This window comes from Polyodon spathula, chromosome 48, assembly GCF_017654505.1.
Source record: "Polyodon spathula isolate WHYD16114869_AA chromosome 48, ASM1765450v1, whole genome shotgun sequence".
NCBI classification, from domain to species: domain Eukaryota; kingdom Metazoa; phylum Chordata; class Actinopteri; order Acipenseriformes; family Polyodontidae; genus Polyodon; species Polyodon spathula.
Window position 1 is genome coordinate 231162 of NC_054581.1, and position 17700 is coordinate 248861.

A 17700-nucleotide genomic window follows, 5' to 3' on the forward strand; every position below is an offset into this window, starting at 1 on the left:
AAGGTGGCTGGCCTGGGAGCCGGACATTCCGAAGTGTATCGATGCCAAAACAGAGAAGGAGCTTCCACAGGATGTGCGATTCGACAACGAGAAACAAGGAGACTTCGTGGGGTCTCTACACTATGCGTGAGTCACACTGAGAGAGAGAGATACACTGAGAGAGAGAGATACACTGAGAGAGATACACTGAGAGAGATACACTGAGAGAGATACACTGAGAGAGAGATACACTGAGAGAGAGAGATACACTGAGAGAGAGAGATACACTGAGAAAGAGAGAGATACACTGAGAGAGAGAGATACACTGAGAGAGATACACTGAGAGAGAGATACACTGAGAGAGATACACTGAGAGAGAGATACACTGAGAGAGATACACTGAGAGAGATACACTGAGAGAGAGAGATACACTGAGAGAGAGATATACACTGAGAGAGATACACTGAGAGAGAGAGATACACTGAGAGAGATACACTGAGAGAGAGAGATACACTGAGAGAGATACACTGAGAGAGAGATACACTGAGAGAGATACACTGAGAGAGAAAGATACACTGAGAGAGATACACTGAGAAAGAGAGAGATACACTGAGAAAGAGAGATACACTGAGAGAGATACACTGAGAGAGATACACTGAGAGAGAGAGAGATACACTGATATACACTGTGAAAGAGAGAGATACACCATCTCTTTCTCCCTCTCTCTCTCCCCAGGTTGCTGGAGTTGTCTCTCAAGAAGCTGGTCATTAATTTTGGGAAGTCTTGGGACACCCTGGAAGATTTCAAAAGAATCTTCTGGAAGCTGAAGAGTCCGGTGGCAGGTAGGAACCCCTGCTGCTGACCCCCGAAAACACACCATGTACCCCTGTACCCTCCTGCACCTCTTCAGCCCCCTGCACCCCTCCACCTCTGCACCCGCTGTACCCCTGTACCCCTGAAGAACTCCATAGTTCACAATGTGATAATTTCTTAAACTGGTTGATTCATAGCTAGACTGGCCTGTTGACAGTGAATTATCCAGTCCTGTATTTCCATGTATCACTAATTCACTGGTTTCAATATAGAAACAATTTTTTATGAGTGAATCAGTCTCTCTCCTCTCCCCTCTCCCCTCTCCCCTCTTTCCTCTCCTTTCTCCTCTCTCCTCTCTCTCTCCTCTCTCCTCTCCCCTCTCTCCTCTCCTCTCTCTCTCTCTCCTCTCTCCTCTCCTCTCTCCTCTCTCCTCTCTCCTCTCTCAGAGTATGTGATGGCTCATTGGAAGGAGGATTGGTTTTTCGGATTCCAGTTTCTTAATGGCAGTAATCCCGGGATGATCCAGCAGTGCCGGAAGCTGCCCAGGAACTTCCCTGTGAGCGCAGACATGGTGCAGGCCTCCCTGCTAGCAGGAACCACCCTGAGCAAGGAGATGAAGGTGAGACCCCCCTGTCCCTCCTCCCCTCGTCCTTCCTCCACCCTCCTATCCCTCCTCTTCCCACCCTCTCCCTTCCTCTTCCTCTCCCTCCTCTCTCTAACCCCTCTCTCTTCTCTGTAACCTCTCTCTCCTCTCCTCTCTCTAGCCCCTCTCTCCTCTCCTCTCCTGTCCTCTCCTCTCCTCTCCTCTCTCTAGCCCATCTCTCCTCTCCTCCTCTCTCTAACCCCTCTCTCCTCTCCTGTCCTCTCCTCTCCTCTCCTCTCCTCTCTCTAACCCTTCCTCTCCTCTCTCCAGGCTGGTAATATCTACCTGATGGACTATGCTATATTGGACGGCCTCCCTGCCAATGTGATCCGAGGGAAGCAGCAGCACCTCGCTGCCCCCCTGTGCCTCCTCTATGAGCATCCAGACAAGGGACTGCTCCCCCTGGCTATACAGGTACAGAGACCCCCAGACAAGGGGCTGCTCCCCCTGACTATAGAGAGACCCCCAGACAAGGGACTGCTCCCCCTGACTATACAGGTACAGACCCCCAGACAAGGGGCTGCTCCCCCTGACTATACAGAGACCCCCAGACAAGGGACTGCTCCCCCTGACTATACAGAGACCCCCAGACAAGGGGCTGCTCCCCCTGACTATACAGAGACCCCCAGACAAGGGACTGCTCCCCCTGACTATACAGAGACCCCCAGACAAGGGGTTGCCCCCCCTGTCTATACAGAGACCCCCAGACAAGGGGCTACCCCCCCGGCTATAAATTATCTCTCTCTGTGTATGTCTCTCTCTCTCTCTCTCTCTCTCAGCTGGGTCAGACTCCTGGCTCCAGCACCCCTGTCTTCCTCCCATCGGACCCCCCGCTGGCCTGGCTGTTGTCGAAGATCTGGGTTCGAAACTCAGATTTCCAGATTTTCCAGATCCTGACTCACCTGCTGCGCACTCACCTGGTGATGGAAGTGTTCTGTGTGGCCACGCTGAGACAGCTCCCAGCAGTGCACCCAGTCTACAAGGTACTGGGGAGACTGGGAGCACTGGGAAAGGGTGTACCAGGGGACTTGGGATACTGGTAACCAGTGTCAGGGGGGGCTGTGGTTACTGGGAATGGGTGTACGAGGGACTGGAAAACATATTATATGTGTGTGTGTGAAAAAGCTAGAAGCTGAGCCAACTGGTAACACAGTGCCCTCCTGTGGCGAGTTTCTGTATTGAATAAGTTGAGTTTGTTTGATCTCCTCTCAGCTCCTCATCCCTCACCTGCGCTACACGCTGGAGATCAACACTCGCGCGCGCTCCCAGCTCATATCCAACAACGGCATCTTCAAAAGGGTACGGCTGTCTGTCTGTCTGCCTACCTATATTTCTGTCTGTCTGTCTGACTGTTGGGGTGTCTGCCTGCCTATCTGTGTGTCTCTCTCCCCTCTCTCCCCTCTCTCACCCCCTCTCTCCCCTCTCTCTCCTCTCTCCCCCAGGTTTCCTCTACAGGGGGCTCTGCTCTCCTCCTGCTCTCTCAGAGGGAGTTTAAGATTCTGTCCTACGAGTCTCTTCAGCCCCGGTTAGATTTTCAGCGGCGCGGCGTGACGAAGCTCAGGGATTACTTCTACCGCGAGGACAGCCTGATGCTGTGGGACACCATCCAGAGGTAACAAGAAACACCTGAACCACAAACACACACCTGAACCACAAACACACACACCTGAACCACAAACACACACACCTGAACCACAAACACACACACCTGAACCACAAACACACACACCTGAACCACAAACACACACACCTGAACCACAAACACACACACCTGAACCACAAACACACACACACACCTCAACAACAAAAACACACCTGAACCACAAACACACACTCCTGAATCACGAACACACTCCTGAACCAGGTGTTAGGACCCAGCTGCCCTGCACAATCTCTCCTCTCCTCTCCTCTCCTCTCAGCTATGTCTCTGGCCTCGTCTCTCTCTATTACTCCTCGGACGCTGAGGTCACTCAGGACTCGGAGCTGCAGCTGTGGATCCGTGACATCACTGAGGAGGGGTTCAGAGACGTCCCCCAGTTCGGTGAGTGAGGGGGAGGGGTGAATAGGGTGACTCCAATCCCTTTATCTTTGTCCAGAAGGTTACTGCTTTGTTAATTTGTTCACAGATTCATTGGCAGTAGATTTCATGGATGTCTCATTCAATAATAGATTGTCTCTCTGTCTCTCTCTGCCTCTCTCTCTCTCTGTCCCCATGTCTGTCCCTCAGGTCTGTCCAGTGAGTTGAGAAGCAGGAAGGAGCTGGTGACTCTCCTGAGTGTGGTGATCTTCACTGCCAGTGTACAGCACGCAGCTGCTAACAACGGACAGGTAACCCTGAACTCCAAACTCCAGCACCCCCTGCACCCTGACCCCAGCACCCTAACCCCTACACCCCCAGCACCCACCACCCCAGCGCCCCTCACCCCTACACCCTCACCCCCTCACTATGTGGTCTCCTTCCTCCCCTGCAGTTTGATTGGTGCGCCTGGGTTCCGAACACGCCCTGCACCATGCGCCTGCCTCCGCCCACTTGCAAGGGTTCCGTTACCATGGAGATGATCATGGAGACTCTGCCAGACATCAGCCAATCCTGCGTGGAGATGGCGATCACATGGCACCTGGGCAGGGCACAGCCGGACGCGGTGAGAATCACACTGTCACATGACTTGGTTAGGTTTCAATAACACTGATGAAGGCACTAGAGCCCAAACGCTGGTCTGCTCGACTCAGTTTAGTTTGTAGTCTGGAGGTTTTCCTGTGCAGTCTGTGACTCGCTGCCTTGCTCTGTCTCCTCAGATTCCTCTCGGACGGCACACTGAGGAATACTTCACAGAGGAAGCAGCCCAGGCAGAGATACGCAAATTCAATGAGACGCTGAAAGAGATCGAGCAGAAAATAGAGGAGAGGAACCAGAGCCTGGAGCTGAAATATGAATACCTGAAACCAAGCAGGATCGAGAACAGCATCACTATATAGAGAGGAGAGGAGAGGAGAGGAGGGGAGAGGAGAGAGGAGAGAGGAGAGAGGTGGGGGGAGGAGAGAAGAGAGAGGAGAGAAGAGAGAGGAGAGAGGTGGGGGAGGAGGGGAGGGAAGGAGAGCCAACTACTACTATCTGCAACCAAGCAAGAGTGAAAACAAACAAATCACTGGACTCTGGTATTTTTGGACTCTGGTATTTTTGGACTCTGGTATTTTTGGACTGGTAGTTTTGGTCTCTGTTGGTTTTGGACTCTGGTATTATTGAACTCTATGGTATTTTTGGACTATGGTATTTTTGGACTGGTAGTTTTGGACTCTGGTATTATTGAACTCTATGGTATTTTTGGACTCTAGTATTTTTGGACTCTGTGGTATTTTTGGACTGGTATTTTTGGACTCTGTTGGTTTTGGACTGGTAGTTTTGGACTCTGTTGGTTTTGGACTCTGGTATTATTGAACTCTATGGTATTTTTGGACTCTGGTATTTTTGGACTGGTAGTTTTGGACTCTGTTGGTTTTGGACTCTGGTATTATTGAACTCTATGGTATTTTTGGACTCTGGTATTTTTGGACTCTGTGGTATTTTTGGACTGGTAGTTTTGGACTATGTTGGTTTTGGACTCTGGTATTATTGAACTCTATGGTATTTTTGGACTCTATGGTATTTTTGGACTGGTAGTTTTGGACTCTGGTGGTTTTGGACTCTGGTATTATTGAACTCTATGGTATTTTTGGACTCTGGTATTTTTGGACTCTGGTAGTTTTGGACTCTATGCTATTTTAGCTGATGAAGGGCTCTCATGTCTGGAACATCCTCAGTGCTTCTGTGTCTGTGCTGTACTGTGCACTCCATTGCTATCAGTTCATGTTTTTTGTTGTTTATTTTGAATATTCCGCTGTGCATTGCATTGAATTTTTTTAAACAGCATTCTTATATAAATGGGGGTCGGAGGTTGGGGGGGGGTCTGTGAATGATGACTTGTGAGATTCTGTTGAAATAAATACATCACTTCAAACAAAGTTACTTGTGTCACTGGCTTTGGTGAAAAACACAGAGAATGAACCAGCCCCTTCTCAAAGTGAAGCACAGAGAAGAGAATGAACCAGCCCCTTCTCAAAGTGAAGCACAGAGAAGAGAATGAACCAGCCCCCTTCTGAAAGTGAAGCACAGAGAAGAGAATGAAAGCACAGAGAAGAGAATGAACCAGCCCCCTTCTGAAAGTGAAGCACAGAGAAGAGAATGAACCAGCCCCCTTCTCAAAGTGAAGCACAGAGAAGAGAATGAACCAGCCCCCTTCTCAAAGTGTAGCACAGAGAAGAGAATGAACCAGCCCCTTCTCAAAGTGAAGCACAGAGAAGAGAATGAACCAGCCCCTTCTCAAAGTGAAGCACAGAGAAGAGAATGAACCAGCCCCTTCTCAAAGTGAAGCACAGAGAAGAGAATGAACCAGCCCCTTCTCAAAGTGAAGCACAGAGAAGAGAATGAACCAGCCCCCTTCTGAAAAAGCACAGAGAAGAGAATGAACCAGCCCCCTTCTCAAAGTGAAGCACAGAGAAGAGAATGAACCAGCCCCTTCTCAAAGTGAAGCACAGAGAAGAGAATGAACCAGCCCCCTTCTCAAAGTGTAGCACAGAGAAGAGAATGAACCAGCCCCTTCTCAAAGTGAAGCACAGAGAAGAGAATGAACCAGCCCCTTCTCAAAGTGAAGCACAGAGAAGAGAATGAACCAGCCCCTTCTCAAAGTGAAGCACAGAGAAGAGAATGAACCAGCCCCTTCTCAAAGTGAAGCACAGAGAAGAGAATGAACCAGCCCCTTCTCAAAGTGTAGCAAATTGAAGAGAATGAATCAGCCCCTTCTCAAAGTGAAGCACATTGAAGAGAATGAACCAGCCCCTTCTCAAAGTGAAGCACAGAGAAGAGAATGAATCAGCCCCCTTCTCAAAGTGAAGTCTGTCATATGACCAGCCATCACCACCCCAGAGGTCATACCATCATTTACCATGGGGGGGGGAGGAGATAGGATTAAAAATGATACAGCACATCCCAATGATTTCATCATGAATTCACCCGTATTTAATATTCAGCATCTCATTTAACAACTCCTAGATATGTACTATTCAAAAAATCCACTGCTGTCTCTTTAAAAAGTATTTGGTGCCCCCCCCCCCCCGCGTTAAGAAATGGATTGGTCGTGTTTTGGAACGCACCAGCATGGTAAGAAATAAAGGGGTGGCAATATAGGTTAAACACGTAAAATGATTTTAAAAATACAGCGTTATCAATTATTTATCATGTTTAAATGAAAAAAAAAAAAGCTAATGTTGAAAAAGAATTGCCATCTAAGGTGGGTGTGTCTTACACTAACAGCACAGCGATCGCTGTCTATACTCGCGTCTCTCTTTCGTTGGCAGTTCCCGGACCGGTCTGTTCCGAGTCTTTCCGGAAAGAGCCGAGCTGTCAGACCGGCTGGTTTCGTGTCAACACCGACAGGCTCTGTCTTTGCTAAGAAAAAAAAAAAAATAAGCAAAACTTCATTTTATTCGGGAGTTGCATTAATCAGACGAATTCACTGCGAAGCGATGGCGTCTTTATTGTTCTGCGGGCCGAAGCTGGCGGCTTGCGGGATCGTGCTTAGCATCTGGGGGGTGATTATGCTGGTAAGAGACGCCTATATTATATTATATTATATGATATATATATATATTTAATATGCATGTGGATAAGGGGGTGTGCAATGCTGACCGCCTGTTATGCACACAGCGCCGGGGTTGGTGCGCTGCCTGTCGTTGAGTTTGTGTTATAATTTCAACACACTGGACTGTACGGGGGTCAGGTGCAACTCATTTACATTCACTTATACATTGCCTTGTTATATACAAAAATAAAAGCTCTCTGTGCACACGTTTATACTTGCAGGGCGTTGCTTTATTTTAACGGGGTTTGAAGTGTGCGAGGTCTGGGGGGAGGTGTTTGCTGATCATGTGACAGCTTGACGGGGGGCGGCTGCAGGAAGCGGCATGCTGTCCGGTTATACCGGGCTCTGAATTAATGAACAGAGAATGAATTATATTACATTATTATTTGAACGATGTTAGCAAGTCTTTTAGAGTGCTTGGCGATGGGTTCGGCTTCAGCCCACCAAACACTCCCCTTATCCCGGCCCGAGGAGTTGTTTCGAGCCTCACAGTGTTTTATTATTAATATACCAGAAAACACACACACGCGTTTCAAAACACTTTTGATTATTGTTTAGCACGGCAGTAATTTTAGGCACATCTGAGTGAGTAGTTTTACTTTTATGATGGACAACGAACGATTGTTACGCGGTGTGGCCGAGCCGGTGAGCAGAGTCGCGGACCGGGGCGCTTCCCTCCGGTATCGGTAGCATGAAGGCGGCCGAGCCGAGCCGAGCCGAGCCGAGCCTGCGTTTCTCCGCTGGTCGGAGCAGGACAGCGCTGGCTGCTTGTAGTTCTGTCTGCCGCTGTGTGGCTCAGCAATGTTCAGAGACGGGTTATTAGTGTTTACTGAACTGAGACACACAGGGTCTGTTTACTAAACACACACACTGAGACACACAGGGTCTGTTTACTAAACACAAACACACACACACACACACACACTGAGACACACACAAACACACAACACACAAACACACACACACACACACACTGAGACACACAGGGTCTGTTTAGTAAACACACAAACACACACACACACACACACACACACACACACACTGAGACACACAGGGTCTGTTTAGTAAACACACAAACACACACACACACACACACACTGAGACACACAGGGTCTGTTTACTAAACACACAAACACACACACTGAGACACACAGGGTCTGTTTACTAAACACAAACACACACACACACACACAAACACACACACACACTGAGACACACAGGGTCTGTTTACTAAACACACACACTGAGACACACAGGGTCTGTTTACTAAACACACACACACACACTGAGACACACACACTGAGACCACACAGGTGTTGTTTGTGTTGTGACTCAACACACACCAGACACAATGGTCACGTTTACTAAACACACACATCACACACTGACACACAGGGTCCTGTTTACTGACACACAAACACTTCACACACACACAAACAGCCCCCCCCACTCCCCCCCCCCCACCCCCCGTGTTTACCAGGCCCCACCCCCACCCCCCCCCCCCCCCCCCCCCCCCCCCCCCCCCCCCGTGTTATCGTGGGTCTGTTTGTGAAGTTGTGTCTCCTCTGTGTGTCTGTCTTGTTCATGTGCAGTGTATTATATGGGGCTGTCACTAGTGTAATGTAGAATGAATGTTTCTCCAGCGTTGATCTCTCTCTCTCTCCTCTCTCTAGGTGATGCTGGGAATCTTTTTCAATGTTCACTCGGCCGTGCTGATTGAAGACGTTCCTTTCACAGAGGCGGACTTCCACGAGGAGTGAGTAACATGCAAACACGCACACGCGAACACGTGTCAAAGGAGGGAGGCTCAAACCGCAAGCGAGTGGTAGAACCGCTGTGCAGAACAGCCGGGCTTGTCTGAGATTGGTTCAGCGGCTTTTAATCTCATCTCGCTGACGGAGGACAGAATGGGTAGACAGACAGAATCTATATCGGACAGACAGAATTTATAAACTGTGAACAACCCTAGAACTACATCTCTCTCTCTCTCTCTCTCTGCTTTCCCCTCCTCGCCTAGTCTTAGCCCTACTATCCAGTGTCGCTCTAGTGCAGATCACAGAGAGATGAGACGAGAGAGACCTCGCGTCATTCAGGGGAGGAGTCGCCTAGTACGGGACATACTATGATCAGTGTCTCTCTGTCTCTCTCTCTCTCTGCAGTAAGTCCCCTCCTCAGCGGATCTATGCCCTGTATGATCAGGTCTCTGTCTCTCTCTCTCTCTCTCTGCAGTAAGTCCCCTCCTCAGCGGATCTATGCCCTGTATGATCAGGTCTCTGTGTCTCTCTCTCTCTGCAGTAAGTCCCCTCCTCAGCGGATCTATGCCCTGTATGATCAGGTCTCTGTGTCTCTCTCTCTCTCTGCAGTAAGTCCCCTCCTCAGCGGATCTATGCCCTGTATGATCAGGTCTCTGTGTCTCTCTCTCTCTCTGCAGTAAGTCCCCTCCTCAGCGGATCTATGCCCTGTATGATCAGGTCTCTGTGTCTCTCTCTCTCTCTGCAGTAAGTCCCCTCCTCAGCGGATCTATGCCCTGTATGATCAGGTCTCTGTGTCTCTCTCTCTCTGCAGTAAGTCCCCTCCTCAGCGGATCTATGCCCTGTATGATCAGGTCTCTGTGTCTCTCTCTCTCTCACGTCATTCAGGGGAGGAGTCGCCTAGATAATCGGGACATACTAGTCCAGAGATGTCTCTCTCTCTCTGCAGTAAGTCCCCTCCTCAGCGGATCTTAGCCCTGTATGATCAGGTCTCTGTGTCTCTCTCTCTCTCTCTCTCTCTGCAGTAAGTCCCCTCCTCAGCGGATCTATGCCCTGTATGATCAGGTCTCTGTGTCTCTCTCTCTCTCTGCAGTAAGTCCCCTCCTCAGCGGATCTATGCCCTGTATGATCAGGTCTCTGTGTCTCTCTCTCTCTCTGCAGTAAGTCCCCTCCTCAGCGGATCTATGCCCTGTATTATCAGATCTCTCTCTCTCTGCAGTAAGTCCCCTCCTCAGCGGATCTATGCCCTGTATGATCAGGTCTCTGTGTCTCTCTCTCTCTCTGCAGTAAGTCCCCTCCTCAGCGGATCTATGCCCTGTATGATCAGGTCTCTGTGTCTCTCTCTCTCTCTGCAGTAAGTCCCCTCCTCAGCGGATCTATGCCCTGTATGATCAGGTCAGCTACAATTGCTTCATCGCTGCTGTGATATACGTGCTGCTCGGGGGATTGTCCTTCTGCCAGGTGCGACTCAACAAGCGCAAGGAGTACATGGTGCGCTAGTCCGGAGCGGCACTGCGCGGCATCGCCCCCCCTCTGCTGGTCATCTCCGGAACTGCAGCCTGCTTCATCGTTCTCTCTCTCTCTGCACTGAAACTTGTGTTTGTCTGAAATTCCCATAACTCTGTTCTGTTTCTAAAGGTTCTGTTTATTACTTTTATAGGAGGGGGTCTTCATTTTGTTGGGTTGATTTTGGGGTGTGTCTTTGTTCCGACCCCAGTTCTAAAAGTGATCTGAATGAAATAAACGTGCTTCATGATCTCATCGTTCCTGTTAAACGAGCCCGGAGCGGAGGGGGGCGCTCCAGGACTGGCAGTTGAAACCGCTGCTGAGAGATACGTTTGTATTTAATAGTACGGAATTTGCATTCCAGAGATAAATCTCAATCTCACCTCCCTCCCTCTATCTCTCCTTCCATCTCTCTGTCTCTGTGTAAATATCCCAGGCTCTGTGTTCTACATGTTTAGACATTGTGATGTATTTCAGTAGCTGTTTGATTATTACAGTGATATATAACACAGGGAATATAAAGGAGCGTGTCAGTCAGTATAGATGAGTTTTGTTATTAGAAAGCTTTGGGTTTTTTTCCTCGTTGTTTTTGTTTTTAAAACCCCATGTGACTGGATGTTGACAATAAAGTGAGTTTGACGGAGAGCGAGCGCTGCTGGCTGTGTCTCTAATCGGTTACAGTGGAGGCGTGCTTTGCACTGTGAGCAGGTCACTCTCTTCCCTCACCCTTTATACACACATTGGCGCACAGGCTCACTCACACACACACACATACATACACTCACTCTCTCTCACACACAGGCTCACTCACACACACACACATACATACACTCACTCTCTCTCACACACAGGCTCACACACACACACACACACATACATACACTCACTCTCTCTCACACACAGGCTCACACACACACACACACACACACACTCTCTCTCACACACAGGCTCACACACACACAACACTCACACACAGGCTCACACACACACACTCACTCACTCTCACACACAGGCTCACACACACACACACACACACACACACACACACACTCACACACACACACACACACACACACACACACACTCTCTCTCACACACAGGCTCACACACACACACACACACACACACTCACTCTCTCTCACACACAGGCTCACACACACACACACACTCTCTCACACACAGGCTCACACACACACACACACACTACACACACTCTCACACACAGGCTCACACACACACACACTCACTCTCACACACAGGCTCACACACACACACACACTCACTCTCACACACACACACTCACTCTCACACACAGGCTCACTCACACACACACACACACACACACACTCACTCTCACACACAGGCTCACACACACACATACACTCTCTCACACACAGGCTCACTCACACACACGTTTACTACAGAAGTGCAAAATACCCAGTGATTTGCACAGCAGTACACAATACGAATTGCCCAGCTTTAAGATCATGTGATAAAGCGATTCTGCAGAGACTGGCAAACACGGGATGGCTGGAGATCCATCCTGTTATTGGAATTTTCTCTTGGGTTAGGTTGTTATGGTAACTTCAATCTCAATGCAATGCATCGACCTGCACAGTCTCCTGCTGGGACAGTCGATCGATTAATTGCTTAAATTCAATGCGGCGCCGAGTTCAATGATGACGCGCCTGTGGAATAATTTCAGGTCTTGTGTTTGGGGGGCGGGTTCTAAACTGGAAACACCAATGAGATACTTGGCCGGTGCAAATTCCACCAATGAGCGCAGAGTGGAGGTGGTATCCCGCCTTTCCCACTGTGACGTTTACGTCCCAAATCCTGACCGGCAGCGCTTCGGTCCAATCAGCGTTTCTGTTTCGGCGAGGAGGCGTTTTTATTTTCAGATCGACGTGCCGTGCTGGCCAATGAAAGTAACCCGAGCCAGGCTCCGGACCAATGGGCGCCGAGGCCGCTGCGCTGGTCTGCGGCTCTGGCGCTGAAGTGGTTAGATTTTAAGGCCGGTGTTTTTAATTTTTAATTTTATTTTTTATTTTTCGGGGTTTAAATAAACGGGGTCGGTTTGAATAAGGGCGCTTCTGTCAAAAAAAAATAAACAAACAAAAAAAAAAAAACCACCCCAGCAAGGATCGGAAAATGCGTTAAAATTTATTAAAACAGACGCTTATTTTTTTTTTTAATTTGGCGGCAGCGGCGGGAATCGGGCCTGCGTTGTTTATTGTTTCCTTAGAGTGGGATGGAGTGGGGAACAAATAAAAAGAATCCACCGAAAGAAAATTTTTTCTTCTTCGGTCGTTTCTCTCTTTCTCTTTCTCTCTTTTCGAGAGCTCTGTTCTCCTCGTCACAATAGGAAAGTTTGACTATGCGAGTCTTAACGGCAAACAATAAAGGTCTATATCCTGATAAAACAAACAAAAAAAAATTTAAACGAAAACAAAACAAAACTCGTATTATAGGATATAATAATCCTAATATAATTAATATAATAATAATATATAAGATAATAATATAACTCAATAACATATATTTTTTGCGCTTCAAAGTTTCTGGGGAACTGTGTGTTTTTTTTTTGTTTTTTTTGGAGTAACCAGACGAGGGAAATGACGTCAGCGTCAACGAAGGTGAGTCTCGCTTTGCAAAGCCGGGGGGGGTGCAGGGGGTGCAGGGGGTTGCACGTTTTGGTGTTTAAAAAGCAAAGCAGATTTGCGAGTAGCGTGTGTGTGTTTTGCTGAGCCCTGGTTTGCACGGGACAGAGATCGTGCCCATCGCTTTTTATCCCGGGTAATATTCCCACTGGCGCTCCGGTTTGTTTGCAGGACTCTGGGATCTTGTGCACAGTTTCAAACCGGTGCGAGTCGACCGTGTCGCGTTGCAGTTTGAAGCAGCATCTCCGGGGTGTAAAAGCAACACCCGCCATCGCAATGAACCATAATATAATAATAAAATCGATGCGATCTGCCCCCAGATTAGACAGCTCGCCAATACAGCACGATTGTGCAGAACCAAGCTTGGGAAAATGCAAAACTAGTCGTAGAGACTCTTTAAAAAATACATATATTCATAAATAGCCATTTACATCTTTATAAATGTGATTGATCATATTTTCCAGGCTTCGTTGTTAATGTAATGCATCATAGTTTACCACCATGAAGAAATGAGAAGGTGATTATGTTTTGTGTGCAGTGCGTTGGGTCTTAAGCATTTATCTATCAATCAATTAATTAATGAATTAATTAATTCAGTTTGTCAGTTTGCAAAAAAAAAAGGTATAATTTAATGGTTAATGTACCTTTGTTTGACAATAGGAAAATACCCATCAGATCATAACTGTAAACTGTCAGATTTTGGTACATCTGTCATTGTGGCAACGCACCACCTTCTGACATCACACTGAAGTGTTGGGGTGCGTACTGCACTCTGACGAGGTACCACATTCTGACACGGCACTGGTTCGCTGTATTTTAATTAACACACAGCTCTGGGCAAAAGTTTAGCATCACCTAGAATTTTAGGATTGAGACTTATTTTAAAAAATAATAATATATGAACATAATTTTAGAAATGTTATTTAACATCCTGTAATCAAAGAAGCTACAGCATGAAGACTACCAGAAGCCATAATAGTGTTACAGCAGTATTTCATGTGAGATTTTGAAATGTTAGGTTTTCATGGTCCAGTTATTTTTTTTGGGGGGGGGGGCTACAAAGCGCTGGGTGTGTGATTCAGTATGTTAACAAGGGAACATTATCCAGCAGCTTTCATTGGACTCTATGAAGCTGAGGGAGTTCATTCTATATAGAGGGGGTGCAATTCAATATGTTAACAAGGGAACATTATTCAGCAGCTTTCACTGGACTCTATGAAGCTGAGGGAGTTCATTCTATAAGAGGGGGTGCAATTCAATATGTTAACAAGGGAACATTATTCAGCAGCTTTCACTGGACTCTATGAAGCTGAGGGAGTTCATTCTATATAGAGGGGGTGCAATTCAATATGTTAACAAGGGAACATTATTCAGCAGCTTTCACTGGACTCTATGAAGCTGAGGGAGTTCATTCTATATAGAGGGGGTGCAATTCAATATGTTAACAAGGGAACATTATCCAGCAGCTTTCACTGGACTCTATGAAGCTGAGGGAGTTCATTCTATATAGAGGGGGTGCAATTCAATATGTTAACAAGGGAACATTATCCAGCAGCTTTCACTGGACTCTATGAAGCTGAGGGAGTTCATTCTATATAGAGGGGGTGCAATTCAATATGTTAACAAGGGAACATTATCCAGCAGCTTTCACTGGACTCTATGAAGCTGAGGGAGTTCATTCTGTAACTCCTGTCCCTTGTTTCCTGCGTTTGACTCCACTGTTCCCCCTCAGGTGGGAGAGATCTTCTCCGCGGCCGGCGCTGCCTTCACCAAGCTGGGGGAGCTGACGATGCAGCTCCACCCCGTGGCCGACTCCAGTCCTGCAGGGTGAGTGCGAGCGAGGGCTCGGAGGTCATCAGACCTCTTAAAAATACGTTTCGAGTGACTTCCAAACTGATGTCGTTCATTTGAAACCCTCAACTTATTTTACGTCGCTTAAAATCGACACCTGTACCCGAGTCAGTGATGTCACGCTGTGATGCGTGTCACAGGGGTGGAAATGAGACTCCCGTTGCACAGCAGTGTGATCCAGTCCAGATTTTACTCCAAGCTTGATCGGCCCCAGTGTGTCTAGGTGACAAGCTCAGGTGTGTCTGATTATTAAACACAGTAGAAGTCAGGAATGGATCAAACTGCTGGGCAACAGGAGTCTTATTTGAGTCCCTGCTGTGTCCTTGCAGTCCCCCTTGCTTGTGATTTATTGATTTTATATATATATATATCTATATATATATATATATATATATATATATATTTTTTTTTTTTTTGGGGTGCAATACATCAACCTTTTGATGTTCCGTTTGGTAAAGTTTTTATTTTTTGCTTCATATTTTTGACCATCCTGAGGATTCTCAAGTCAAGCAGAGTGGTGTCTCGGCTGGTGCTTTCATCGGTGTCCCCCTGTCTCTAACTGTCCCCCTGTCTCTCCGCAGGGCCAAGTGGACGGAGACTGAGATCGACATGCTGCGCTCGGCGGTGTGTCGCTTCGGGGAGGATCTAAATCAAATCAGCTCCGTTATCAAAGACCGCACTGTGTGAGAAAAACACCATCCTCTGAGGAGAGAGAGAGAGAGAGAGAGAGAGAGAGAGAGAGAGAGAGAGAGAGAGAGAGAGATTGATTACACTGCAGACAATAACCATCCAAACATGAGCTTGTGATAATCAATATACTGATATCAGCTGCTGAAAGTCTGTTTGTTTCTGTACAGTTTGAGCCAGTCCAGATTGTACATTCATTCTGTGAGATTATTATTAATAATAATTCTGCCCAAGTTGTTTAAGCTAAAGGCAGTGATGAACGCGCCGCTGAATCATTCCTGCGCTTGACTTGTTTTCCTGTCGCCACGGTGACTTATTTAATGAGGTCAAAAAACACACAGAAAGTTTGATTAAAGCAGTGACTATTTTACCCCTGATCTGATTAGTCATGTGACAAACCTCTCTCTCTCTCTCTGTCTCTCCCTCTCCCTCTCCTGTCTTCGTCTCCCATTCTCTCTGCCTCCTCTCTCCCGCTCTGCCGCCTCCTCCTCTCACTCCCTCTCAGCGCTCAGATCAAGACCACAGTGAAACGGAAGCTCTATGAAGACAGTGGGGTCCCCCTCCCCTCGGAGTCCCCCAAGAAATCCCAGAAGAAAGCCCCCGTTGCCGTGGTGACGGCCCCCTCGGTCATTGCCGTGCCGACTGCCCAGGTCGTGGTGAGCCGGGGGCTGCCGGACCCCTCCCCCGCCATCAAAAAACAGAAAACTGCAGGTAAACCCCCCCCTCCCCCCCAAATACAGAGACACACACACACACACACACACAGAGTGTCTATGTACCGGTGGTTTGCTGGTGGTGTTTTGTGCGTGTGTGTGTGTGTCACACTGAGTCTCTCTCTCTCTCTCTCTCTGTCTCAGCGGATGTGACTCTCAGCGCTCTCAATGACTCGGATGTGAACAGCGACCTCGTTGATATTGAGGGGCTGGGAGAGGGGTCGGCCACCAAGAAGCTCAACTTCGACCAGGGTAGGGCAGCAGCCTGGAGTCTCGCGTCCATCCCTGACCCCTGACCCCGTCCGCTTCACTCCCGTCCCCCGTTCTTCATTATTCTTAATTATCAATTCAACGCGGTTATTGGGAAACACAGCAGACTCCGAGGTGACTCTGTAGCTCCCTTCCTTACACAGTGGCATCCCAGCGCTCTGTACAGAGCGAGAGCGCACCCGTGTGCTGTAGACTCGTCCCGTCCAGCTGCACCCGACTAAAAGCACTTTTAAAAAGATAATTAAACAGGTAGAGAATGGTTTCAGACTCCCGTGTTTCAACCTGCGAGGAATCGCTACAGCAAAGGCAAGCCCCGCGGAGCCAAACGCTCTTCTGCAGTGAAATAGTCCATCGCAGGAGTGGACGAGGCTGCGCTGCAGCGGGAGTCTGTGTCTCACGATATGTGTTTTCTGTTCTCGGTTTTCAGACAGTTTGAATCTGGATTCCAGTCTGATCATGAACTCCAGTGACCTGCCTCTGCTGTCTCGCTGAAGGACGGACGGATGCCACCTCGCATCTCCGTTCCAGAGCCCGTTACCGTGGACACAAGGGCTGGGCGTGGAAACGGATTTCTCGAGGTGCCTGGGAGGGAGGGAGTGAATCTGGCGCTCCTTGTATTTGAGTGTGAAAGACTTTCCAGTCACGGCTTGGGGTGTTTTTTTTACCAGCATACGCTCTGAGTGTTACACTTTTAATTATTAAACAGAATTTCAACAGCCAATCAGGATATTTATATGGAAAAAAAAAAAAAAAATACAGCATCTAATAAAGTTGCGTGTTTTTATGTTATTTTTTAAAAATCTTTTCTTGAAGTAGCCGTGGATACAAACCTGACTTGTTTTTGTTTTCTTTTTCTCATCTGAATGAACATTTTGCACCCTGGAAAGATTAGAATTTAACTTTTTTTTTTTTTTTTTTTTTTTTTTTCCCAATAAGAATGACAAGAGGTGCCCGTTTTAAAGTAGGTTTACTGTACTGTGCTGTGTCCCGGTCGTTGCTTCTAGATCATGGTTTGTAGAAGTCCATCTCCACCCCTTTGTATTGTAATTATGAGCAGCTGCTGCCCGCCGGTTTAAAATGCTGTGTAAAGCTGAACTTTGAAAGCGAGATGTGGCTGCACTGCTGCAAGGCGGATTGTTATTTTGTTGTGTG

General features: G+C 47.8%; 3 protein-coding genes across 10 annotated transcripts in view; all 3 read left to right on the top strand.

Annotated features, from left to right (window-relative positions):
* The window catches only part of LOC121306538 (polyunsaturated fatty acid 5-lipoxygenase-like), a 7655-nt gene extending 3208 nt beyond the window's left edge, over positions 1-4447 (top strand). For all 7 annotated transcript variants that reach the window (XM_041238311.1, XM_041238308.1, XM_041238309.1 and 4 more), the window contains exons 5-15: positions 4-126; positions 715-821; positions 1239-1411; positions 1706-1849; positions 2215-2418; positions 2648-2734; positions 2878-3047; positions 3355-3476; positions 3663-3763; positions 3907-4077; positions 4232-4447. In XM_041238311.1, coding sequence (XP_041094245.1) covers positions 4-126; positions 715-821; positions 1239-1411; positions 1706-1849; positions 2215-2418; positions 2648-2734; positions 2878-3047; positions 3355-3476; positions 3663-3763; positions 3907-4077; positions 4232-4411 — 1582 coding nt within the window. In that variant the 3' untranslated portion in view covers positions 4412-4447. The remainder of the gene's footprint in view (positions 1-3; positions 127-714; positions 822-1238; positions 1412-1705; positions 1850-2214; positions 2419-2647; positions 2735-2877; positions 3048-3354; positions 3477-3662; positions 3764-3906; positions 4078-4231) is intronic.
* Positions 4448-6840: 2393 nt separating this feature from the next.
* On the top strand, positions 6841-11012 carry LOC121306584 (ribonuclease kappa-B). The gene is made up of 3 exons (XM_041238396.1): positions 6841-7072; positions 8784-8866; positions 10217-11012. Exons 1-3 carry the CDS (start codon positions 6995-6997, stop codon positions 10359-10361), a joined length of 306 nt encoding a protein of 101 aa, XP_041094330.1. The 5' UTR covers positions 6841-6994; the 3' UTR covers positions 10362-11012.
* Positions 11013-12942: 1930 nt separating this feature from the next.
* LOC121306581 (chromatin complexes subunit BAP18-like) lies at positions 12943-17470 on the top strand. 2 transcript variants are annotated; one of them, XM_041238391.1, is made up of 6 exons: positions 12943-13003; positions 14760-14854; positions 15460-15561; positions 16071-16276; positions 16423-16530; positions 16976-17470. In XM_041238391.1, exons 1-6 carry the CDS (start codon positions 12983-12985, stop codon positions 17038-17040), a joined length of 597 nt encoding a protein of 198 aa, XP_041094325.1. In that variant the 5' UTR covers positions 12943-12982; the 3' UTR covers positions 17041-17470. The 2 variants fall into 2 exon arrangements, with proteins under 2 accessions (XP_041094325.1, XP_041094326.1); XM_041238392.1 differs by lacking the exon at positions 15460-15561.
* Positions 17471-17700: the final 230 nt, after the last annotated feature.

What these genes read in the sequence shown, in the direction of transcription:
- LOC121306584 (XM_041238396.1), top strand. Translation starts at nt 6,995, where the DNA reads ATGGCGTCTTTATTGTTCTGCGGGCCGAAGCTGGCGGCTTGCGGGATC. An exon ending in TCTGGGGGGTGATTATGCTG is followed by an intron (nt 7,073 to 8,783) that starts GTAAGAGACGCC and finishes TCCTCTCTCTAG; the next exon opens with GTGATGCTGGGAATCTTTTT. An exon ending in GAGGCGGACTTCCACGAGGA is followed by an intron (nt 8,867 to 10,216) that starts GTGAGTAACATG and finishes CTCTCTCTGCAG; the next exon opens with TAAGTCCCCTCCTCAGCGGA.
- LOC121306581 (XM_041238391.1), top strand. Translation starts at nt 12,983, where the DNA reads ATGACGTCAGCGTCAACGAAG. An exon ending in GCCGACTCCAGTCCTGCAGG is followed by an intron (nt 14,855 to 15,459) that starts GTGAGTGCGAGC and finishes GTCTCTCCGCAG; the next exon opens with GGCCAAGTGGACGGAGACTG. An exon ending in GTTATCAAAGACCGCACTGT is followed by an intron (nt 15,562 to 16,070) that starts GTGAGAAAAACA and finishes ACTCCCTCTCAG; the next exon opens with CGCTCAGATCAAGACCACAG.